The 9,763-nt window shown below is 37.9% G+C and overlaps 2 protein-coding genes across 2 annotated transcripts; both read left to right on the forward strand.

Annotated features, from left to right (window-relative positions):
• The first annotated feature begins 388 nt into the window (after positions 1–388).
• LOC114283227 (BTB/POZ domain-containing protein At5g66560-like) lies at positions 389–3,597 on the forward strand. Its single transcript, XM_028226053.2, has 4 exons — positions 389–970; positions 1,059–1,128; positions 1,223–2,479; positions 2,564–3,597. The coding sequence occupies exons 1-4, from the start codon at positions 933–935 to the stop codon at positions 3,107–3,109; spliced, it is 1,911 nt and encodes a 636-aa protein (XP_028081854.2). The 5' UTR covers positions 389–932; the 3' UTR covers positions 3,110–3,597.
• Positions 3,598–5,632: 2,035 nt separating this feature from the next.
• On the forward strand, positions 5,633–9,763 carry LOC114282398 (cold-regulated 413 plasma membrane protein 2). Its single transcript, XM_082868900.1, has 5 exons — positions 5,633–5,885; positions 5,996–6,199; positions 8,211–8,318; positions 8,415–8,485; positions 9,277–9,763. Exons 2-5 carry the CDS (start codon positions 6,018–6,020, stop codon positions 9,528–9,530), a joined length of 615 nt encoding a protein of 204 aa, XP_082725026.1. The 5' UTR covers positions 5,633–5,885; positions 5,996–6,017; the 3' UTR covers positions 9,531–9,763.

The raw sequence follows: 9,763 nt of genomic DNA on the forward strand, positions 1-9,763 counted from the left end.
GCCGGTCAACCGGTAACGACAAATTTATTTATTTATTTATTTATTTTAACCGGTTTGAACCCTTTTTTTTTTAAACTTTTTGAACTTTTGGTGGTCGACCACCTAGGCAAATTTTTTTTTTGGACTGGTTTCAACCTTTTTGTGAACTGTCTGAACTTTCTCCGGGGCGACCGGTTGGTTAACCGGATGGTCGACCCGTTCGTCTCATCCCAACGGTTAGGAACAGTGATTTGGTGAAATGTTTCGCCTGCACTCAATTTGGTACCATTTTTGCTGAATTGTGGATTTGATATCGATTTGGTGAAAACGTTGGAGCTTAAAAAAGTGACTTTTTCACCAAATTTTAAACTTGATGCCAGATTTAGTTCACCGTTGGAGATGGTCTCAGTGTTGTTATTATTAGTCGTAAAGTATTTTATGTCTATAAAATGTCACATGTATGTAAATTATAATTATTTTAAACTTAAATTAAAATAATTAAAAAATCACAAAAACTAACACACAATCTCAAAAGAAGGCTGAATCTTTTTTCATTTTTTTCCCCTATCCTTACAGAAAAAGAAAGGAAAGAGAGCTGATCTGATTCAAAAATAAAGAGAGATTTCGGAAAAGGAAATACCAAACCAACCAAGTATAGTGATCCCCCCTCTTTTGGATATTTGTTCAAGCTCCATTTGTCCGTTCTGTGCCTTCTCGATTCCGCTCTGCCCCCCCTTTTCCACATTTTGCGTCTTTTCTCAACTCATCATCATGGCCAACAACACTTGATCCCCCGGCTCAATCTTCCATTTCACTTCTGCTTACACAAAAGCAAAGTTGATTTTTCACTTTCAGCTACGAAAAGAGCTTCCTATTACTCATTATGTTCTTGAATATAATCCATCTCGTTTAGTTATTGAAGTTTCTTCGTAGATTTGTGTTTCTGAAGAAAAATGGCAGCTGAGAAGTCGAGCTCAAAGGGGCAAGCATGGTAAGTCTTGATTCATCTTGTTTGTTTGTACTCCATTGAAAATTCTTGAAGAGGACTGACCTGTTTGTTTCATTGTTTTTTCTTTCAGGTTCTGTACCACAGGGTTACCAAGCGACGTTGTTATCGAAGTCGATGACATGACCTTCCATCTCCACAAGGTCAATTTTATTTGCTGAAACATTGGATTTTCTATCAGTTTCTCTTCAAATTCTATGCTTAACTGTGTCTGTATTTTGTCGTTTGATTGTTCAGTTCCCTCTAATGTCGAAAAGTAAGAAGCTTCACGAGCTGATTACGGAGCAAGAGACAAACCCTACTAGAGTCCAAAAATCATCTGCTGATGCGGCAGAAGGAGAAATTGACGGTGGCGAAGAGATCAAAGAAGAGGAAGAAGAAGAGGCCTACAGCAACATCTCTCTCCCTGAATTTCCGGGCGGCTCTGAGGCCTTCGAGACCGCCGCCAAGTTCTGTTACGGAGTTAAGATCGAGCTCTCATCTCCAAACGTCGCTCCTCTCCGCTGCGCCGGAGAGATTCTGGAGATGACCGAAGAATACTCCGAAGATAACCTCATCTCAAGAACCGAGAGGTTTCTCTCCCAATCAGTCCTCAAAAGCATCAAGGACTCCATCAAAACCCTAAAATCATGCGAGCGATTGACGCCTCTGGCCGAGAATCTCGGCATTGTTCAGAGGTGCATCGATTCCATCGCTTCCGGGGCTTCTTCAACCGATCCATCATTGTTCGGATGGCCGGTGAATGAAAAGGCCGGAACTGGCAGGACTGAAACTGGCGGTCGCCGGAAAACGGCCGGAGCGGACTCTTGGTTTGAGGAACTAGCACTTCTCAGTCTACCGCTATTCAAACGATTGATTTTTGCGATGAAGACTCAAGATCTGAGTCCGGAGATTATCGAGAACTGTCTCATTTACTATGCCAAGAGATATATTCCAGGTATTTCTCGTTCTAATCGGAAGCCGTCGTCGTCGTCTTCTATTCCTTCAGAGATTGAACAGAGGGAACTGTTGGAGACTGTAATTACTAATCTTCCTCCAAAGAAGAGCTCCAGATCTTCAACGGCGACGAGGTTTTTATTCGGATTATTGAGGACGGCGAACATATTGAACATTTCGGAAGCTTGCAGAGCCACATTAGAGAGAAAGATCGGAACAGAGCTCGATCAAGCAACATTGGACGATCTTCTGATACCGAGCTATTCGTATTTAAACGAGACGCTCTACGACGTTGATTGCATCGAGAGGATCTTACGGTACTTTTTGGACTGTTTGGAGGAGAGATCGGCTGCGAGAATCGAAGGCGAGGAAGAGAATAGCAGTGTCAGATCGGCGGCTCTAATGCTAGTCGGAAAATTGATCGACGGTTTTCTATCGGAGATTGCTTCGGATGCTAATTTGAAACCAGAGAAGTTCTACCAGCTCGCCGTTGCTCTGCCGGACCACGCCAGGCTCTTCGACGACGGCCTCTACAGAGCCGTCGATGTTTACCTCAAGGTACGTAGCTTCATAAACTAGTGAATTCATATTCATATGTGTTGGTAGTGTTTTGAGATCGTTTCTTGAATGGCTAATTTGCAGGCGCATCCATTGATATCGGAGGCGGAGAGAGAGAAGATTTGCGGACTGATGGACTGCCAGAAGCTGACGCTAGATGCGTGCACTCACGCGGCGCAGAACGAGCGGCTTCCGCTGAGAGCGGTGGTTCAGGTGCTGTTCTTCGAGCAGCTGCAGCTTCGACAGGCCATTGCCGGAACACTCGTCGCCGAAATCGCCCCCAGGCCGTCGGATCTGCGCCGGGAGGGAGACGATGCGTCGGAAGCCGGAGTGGCGGTTCAAGCGCAAGATGGTAGCGGCTTGGCAGCAGTGAGGGAGAATCAGATGTTGCGGCTGGACATGGATAGCATGAGGTCGCGGGTGCAGGAGCTGGAGCGTGAGTGTTCGGCAATGAAGAAGGCGATCGGGAAGATTGGCGGCGCGGCTGATGGAGGGAGCGGAGGATGGAGGAGCTCGATGACGAAGAAGTTGGGGTGTAAGTTTAAGATACAAGTGTGTGATTCGCATGAACCACCAACGACAACGGTCGTGAAGGGGAGTAAAGGACGAAGCCACAATCGTCATCAATAGAACCATTGGAAATTGTTTTCATTTTTACTCTTTTATTTTTAGTTATTAATTTTTTTTTGTTGATTTTCCATGTTGGGTTGTGTAAAAGTTAGGAGGAATGAACTCGGATGCCATTTAATAGTGGTGTGTACCAAATGAAGATAGGAGAGGTAGTGTAGTGTAGTTAGTTTTCAACAAAATGTCTCGGCTTCCTAGTTCTGTATAAATTGGAGTTGGTCATGTAACGCCATAATAATCAACATGCGTACACCGTCAGACAAAGCTCTTTCTTTCTTGTTCACAGGAAGCACTAGCAGAAAGAACAGCTTGAAAGCTAGTGTTGGGCTTGATGTGCAAATTGGACCCTGGGTTGATCCATGCCTAGCCTAATTGTGTTATTTGTGCCCAAAACATCCAAAGGTTCGCCCAATTGGATGTTTGATTCAGAATACTTTTGTAACATAACTGTCACGTGTTTGTTTCTTAGTATTCACAATTTTTGAACTGGATACTTCTGTTCATGGGAGAGTCGGAGTGGAGAGAGAGATGTTTGATTACGGAAGGAAATTTCTATTTTTATTAATATAAAAATAGTTTGGTAATTTTATATTTTTTCTTATTAGAGACAAACTCTAACAGAGATATTTGTAATTAATTTTTTTTTTTTTAATTTCTTGAATTTAATTTTAAATTTTTTTGTTTTTAATGATTTTTTTTAATATTTTAAGTAATTTTTTATTTTTTAAATGCATTTAACAATAATGTACCTAAGACTATCTCCAACTGTTCACCAAATCCAATATCAAATTTAAATTCGATGAAAAAAAATTATTTTTTGTGCTCCAACGGTTGCACAAAAACAGTATCAAATTGAGAACAAACCAAATTTTTCACCAAACTGAGAATGCACTGGATCTTTCACCAAAACACTGTTCATTACCGTTATATTTTCATTACCGGATGACCAATTTTCTCAAAATTTTGTACAAATTTTACACTGGGAGGTCGACCATCCGGATTACCCTCAAGCTTGAATACAGAATTGTACAGAATTTACTCTTATTGGTCGATCGGCCGGACGTCCGGCCGAACGTCTAGTACGTTTTGATGAAAGCTACGGTAGACTATTGGAGTGATAGATATCAAATTGAGCCAAATGTCTTTTTTTTACTTAAATTTAGTGAAAAATTTGTTCAACCGTTGGAGATTCTCTACGTAAACTATTTTAAAAAATTAATAAATACATAAGAATACGAAAATGTATTGAATTTATATATATATATATATATTATTTTTTTGTAAAAAAATTCACAAATATTATATTTTTTAAATTTATTTATGTTAAGTGTATCTAAACAGTAAAAAATTTATTTAAAATATTAAAAAACAATTTCTAAAAACAAAAAAAAAAATTCATTTCTAAAAAATTAAAACCAAACAAGGTTTCAAAGATGATTGCAATTGACAAATGACAGCTCATCAATTATGAGGTATTTCACTGGCAAGCATAGAGTGTTACCAGGGCCGTCTATCTGGAGCATAGATCCCCCCTTGCATTTTTTCCTTTCGTTTTTTACTTGCAAACCCATTGGGCCTATTTTTAGATTCAATTTTGATAATTTAAATCGTTCATATTTTAAGATTTGTTCAATATATTATACCTGTAAAAGATCAAGTTAATCGGATATCAGAAAGCATGTGTTCGGAAAACTGTTTATTAAATTCTTTAAAAAAATAGTTTTTAGTTCGAGTTTTCCGAACACATTTTTTTGATCTCCGATCAACTTAATTTTTTACAGGTACGATATACTAAACAAATCTTAAAATATGAACAATTCAAATTATCAAAATTAGGCCTAAAAATGAACCCAATAAACTTACAAGTAAAAAATTAGGCCTAAAAATGAACCAATAAACTTACAAGTAAAAAATACAAGGAGGGAATCCTCATTCGTCTATCCACTTCTCATACACTAATAAAGAAAGCAAAAAAAAAAGAACTTATTAATATTATTATATTAGTTTTGATTAATTTTGACAAACGACGGAATCTAACCAATCAAGTCATCAAGTCAACCCCCATTTGACATGCCATGGTTATATCATTGATGACGATACTCCAGAAAGAAAAGATATATACTTTGGTTGAGATAAAATAATACACGTCGCAATATATTATGGAGGTTGAGCATTCTGTTCTGAGTTTCTGGCCAAGATCCGAATTGTGTTACTTTTTGGACCACTGTTTCTTAAAATAGATTTTTTACTTTTTATTTTTAATTTGAATCTTCTTTGAATAAAAATAACTTCCGAAGAGGATGACTACCCCACACGACACCCACGCCATGGTGCCAATACCTTCCCTCTCCCTACACTTCTGCCAAAATCAACCAGTCATTCCATTCATGTGTCAAATGTGATTTTTTTTTTTTTTAAAGTAGTTTTAAAATAATAATACTAAAAACATATAGGAGTAATTAAAATATAGAATGCATCGCAAAAAATATAATAGTAATGTGAAACCTTTCATAATTGAATTTAACTAAATCAATCTCGCTAAGAACTGTCCATAGAATAGAAGGCACAAAATAATTACCCGCCAAACGCAGACCCAAATACTCCATAAAACTTGAATGAGTGACGCGTGGCGCATTCACAGAGTCGAAAGAACAAACAAGGAAGGAGGAATACAAAAGCAAGGCAGTTGGGATCCGTAAAGTCGCACCGTTTTACGTTCTCAGAATAATTCAGCTGAAAACAAGGACCCAATAACCCCATACACAACAACAATAGAATTGTATATTACACAATTGCTTAACTTTTCTTTCTCATACACAACAACAACACCACTCTCTCTCATTCTCTCTGTGCTTGTTCTACTTTGTTTGGCTTTTATTTTTTTGATAGGATATATCTGTGGGAGAGGGAAATGGGGAGGAGTATGATGGGGTATTTGGCCATGAAGACTGATCTGGCCACGGCCGAATTGATCAATTCCGACATCGATGAGCTCAAGATCGCTGCTAAGCGCCTCCTTAACCACGCCACCAATCTCGTTGGCCTTGGCTTCGGCACTAGCTTACTCAAATGGGTTGCCTCCTTTGCGGCTATGTCAGTCCACTTTTATCTACTTCTCTACAATTCTGAATATATATGTGCCCTGAATTGAGTTAGATCTTTTTTTTTTTCTTTTTTCCCAATTAAATTGTTATTGATCTTTGATTCTGTTAAGCAATTGGAATGTGATTTTGGTGGCTTATAGTAGCAATGAATGGTTGATTGTTGTTAGTTGTGTGTGTCATTTAATTTGGGTTGCTTTTCAGTGTGGAATTGTGAGGAGTGCCATGTGGGAAGTGCTGATTCGTTACCTATTAATGTTTCCATTGAATTATATGTGGCTAGGCCTAAAACAATTATGCTAGAATGATAGTTTAAAATATGTAATTAAAATAATTACTGAATTAGTAATTAAAACAAATGGTGGGAACCAACTCCAACCACGCAATCTGGTGGGAATCTTGAAATATATGAGAATTTTGAAGCACGATCATATGATTGGAAGTGCATTGGGATAAGAGGACAAAATATTTTGTGATGAATTATGATGCGAAGAATGTCAATTTATGCTGATTTCTTATTGTCAAAAAGGGAAGGAGAACGAAATGTTCTTTCTCACTTATTTTTGGTGGATAAATATTATTTTATTTGGCATATTTTTCAGCCCTCCTTTCTGTCATTGTTGAGATTTGTTTTTGACAACTTGACCTACTCATCAACTTTTTGTTACATAGTTTGCACCATTTTACAACTTTGATGGGAATTTTTTATTTAATTTTTTTGGTTAGCATTGTTAGGCTAGAAATCTATACCACGGTGCATTGATCCCTCAAAAAACAGTTGATTAGTTGGCTTTTTAGTCTCTTTGGTATGGTATGGTATGGATGAATAGTACAATGAAGTTGATCTTGAGTAAAACGCAGTCATCCAGATAATTTGTGGGTTCAGCCTTCTTATGTTGATTTTCTGCTAAATGCTCATTGCTCATATTTTGTTGGGAGACAGAGAAAGGTCCCAAAACTTGCAGTGAGCTGGTTTGTAAGTCAACCAAAGCACTTGATTGAATATTTAATACATTGTTCGAAATCTTAGTACCATATTAGCCAATTTGTTTCCAATAACATGTTTTGATAAATTTCTTACAATTCATTTATGTTAGATGATGATGAGAAAAATATGTAAGAGGAAAAGTAACCCATAATAAATCACATGTTCAAGGTGCAGTAGTTTTCTAGGCTTTTCTGCCCTTTGCTTTTGCCATTCCTGTTGTCATTCAATTCTGAGAGCTTGACAAACAATCTTTTTCAGTGATCATTGCACACAGTTTGATTATCTTTGAAAATACTACCGGAAAATTTGTACTCATACATAGCCAGTTTTGCTATACCTTTCAAGGTGCTCTACCCAAATGATATACAGTCTTGGCTCTTTGATTTGGGACTCTTACCTAAGCAAAGCATACCCTCTAACTGGAGTTGATTTGGGCAGAACTTCTTAGGCAAACATCATTAAGGACTCCAATGCTTCGTTTAGAGGTCATCAATAATTATCGTGAAGCCAATTCCCATGTTGCTTACCTGGTTAAAAAATTGGTGCTAATTCGGAGCATGGGCTGGCCTCTGGATTCTTGGGAAACCCCAGAAGGACATAAGCTCATATTATTGGAAGACATGAAGAGCAGAGTGTGGCCCTTTAATTTTCATATTTGAGCTCAATCCTTTGCACCAAGGGAAACAAATAATAATAATAAGGGAGTTTTGATTGGCCAAGTAAGCCAACTGCCCTTTTCCAGTGGAAAAGATACAACCTCTCAAGCGCAACAATGGAAGCATTAGTTCTTGTACCTAACACATTTGGCCAATGTGGGTAAATCAACGTCACAAGTTCCTTCTTGTTGGATGATGGATTAGACAAAATCCACTACCTTAAAAGCTGCAGTTATGCTTTAGTCATTTTATCATTCACTTGCTTATTCACTTTCCCATTTGCATATATACTGGAATATTTCGTAAATAATTTCTGGTCAGGCTTATATATTAACTACTGCTTTACATGTTTACTGCAGTTACTTGTTGATTTTGGACAGAACGAATTGGAGAACAAACATGCTGACTTCACTTCTAGTCCCTTATATTTTCTTTAGTCTTCCTTCGGCTTTGTTCAGCTTCCTAAGGTGATTACCTCTAATTTGATGGTCAATTTGTTTTATTCTCTTTTCTCTCTTCTTCGAACTTGATATCCTTGATGACTGTGTGCTTTCATTCTTTAGAGGAGATTTTGGGAAATGGGTTGCTTTCATTGCAGTTGTACTGAGGCTTTTCTTCCCTCGACATTTCCCAGGTAAAGATTCAATCACACTATTGTTTATTATGGATACGGTTGTCAAACAGAATGTGGTCTTTTTTCCCACGGGTTGAGCCCCTTATACTTGTCAATGCTGGCCTGTAATTATTTTTATTTTTTATTACCTGCAACTATGTTGTTTGACTTACTGTTACCATTGATTGTGTTAGTTTGATACTGGCAATTTGTTAAACCTGGTGGGATGGGCCGTCTTCTAAACTTGCTAGGATTTCATCCCTATTATATTCATTTATTAGGGTATAAGAATGCAATCTTTTACTTGTGATTGTAGGTGAAATAGAACTGGATATGTGTTTTCATTACATGCTCGAGGCTCCTCCTGTTCATTGTCCACGGTCCTTTCATAACCTTATAAGCTGAAGCTTTTCTGCACTTTCAACTCCTGCTTCCGAACTTTCAACTCCTGCTTCTGAAAATTGCTGCACATTCTAAATTTGTGAATTTGCACAAAATTCCAGATCTTGATCTAAATGGTTTTAGTTATGTGGAGTAATGTTAGGAATTGGGTGAGTTTTAAATCTGATTATCATTTTAAGGATGGCTAATAAATTTCATATCATGAGGTATCATAGTAAACTCTATGATTCTATATAGTCCCCTGCAAATTATACTTGCAGTGCTCAATCCATTTGGACTCCAATTCACAGCAAACTATTTACAGAAAATTACAGGAGTTTGCTTTAAGGTGGTGTGTGTACCATAATTTTGTGCGGTTCTCATTTATTCCATTTTGTATCGTCTTCACCAATTGTGTGGCCTGGGTGCAGACTGGCTGGAGATGCCTGGGTCATTGATTCTTCTTCTGGTTGTTGCTCCCAACTTCTTTGCACAAAGCCTAAGGAACAGCTGGGTAGGTGTCGCTATATGTCTTATCATCGGTTGTTACCTGCTGCAAGAGCACATCAGGGCATCTGGTGGATTCAGAAATTCCTTCACTCAAAGCCATGGTGTATCAAACACTCTAGGGATTATCCTCTTGTTAGTATATCCAGTCTGGGCACTGGTACTCCACTTCATCTAGGCTTTATCATAGCCCTCATCTGTGAACTGTCTTTTGGTCCAGAATTTGAAATATTAAGTTATTATTTGTATTAGATGTCATGTTATTTAGTAATCATATGTTAGATGAACCAATTTATTGGCAACAGCAACTTTGCTTTGTTATCTTAACTTGGGTTGTGATTCAACCCTGTGGAATGTAGTAGAACTCTCCCACTCCAGTCCTTGCTGGTTTGAAATGATCATTTATCAGTA

This window comes from Camellia sinensis, chromosome 1 (genome assembly GCF_055761805.1).
Source record: "Camellia sinensis isolate YWXY chromosome 1, ASM5576180v1, whole genome shotgun sequence".
In the NCBI taxonomy this organism is placed as follows: Eukaryota; Viridiplantae; Streptophyta; class Magnoliopsida; order Ericales; family Theaceae; genus Camellia; species Camellia sinensis.

What these genes read in the sequence shown, in the direction of transcription:
- LOC114283227 (XM_028226053.2), top strand. Translation starts at nt 933, where the DNA reads ATGGCAGCTGAGAAGTCGAGCTCAAAGGGGCAAGCATG. An exon ending in AGCTCAAAGGGGCAAGCATG is followed by an intron (nt 971 to 1,058) that starts GTAAGTCTTGAT and finishes TTTTTCTTTCAG; the next exon opens with GTTCTGTACCACAGGGTTAC. An exon ending in TGACCTTCCATCTCCACAAG is followed by an intron (nt 1,129 to 1,222) that starts GTCAATTTTATT and finishes TTGATTGTTCAG; the next exon opens with TTCCCTCTAATGTCGAAAAG.
- LOC114282398 (XM_082868900.1), top strand. Translation starts at nt 6,018, where the DNA reads ATGGGGAGGAGTATGATGGGGTATTTGGCCATGAAGACTGATCTGGCC. An exon ending in GTTGCCTCCTTTGCGGCTAT is followed by an intron (nt 6,200 to 8,210) that starts GTCAGTCCACTT and finishes TGTTTACTGCAG; the next exon opens with TTACTTGTTGATTTTGGACA. An exon ending in GCTTTGTTCAGCTTCCTAAG is followed by an intron (nt 8,319 to 8,414) that starts GTGATTACCTCT and finishes TTCATTCTTTAG; the next exon opens with AGGAGATTTTGGGAAATGGG.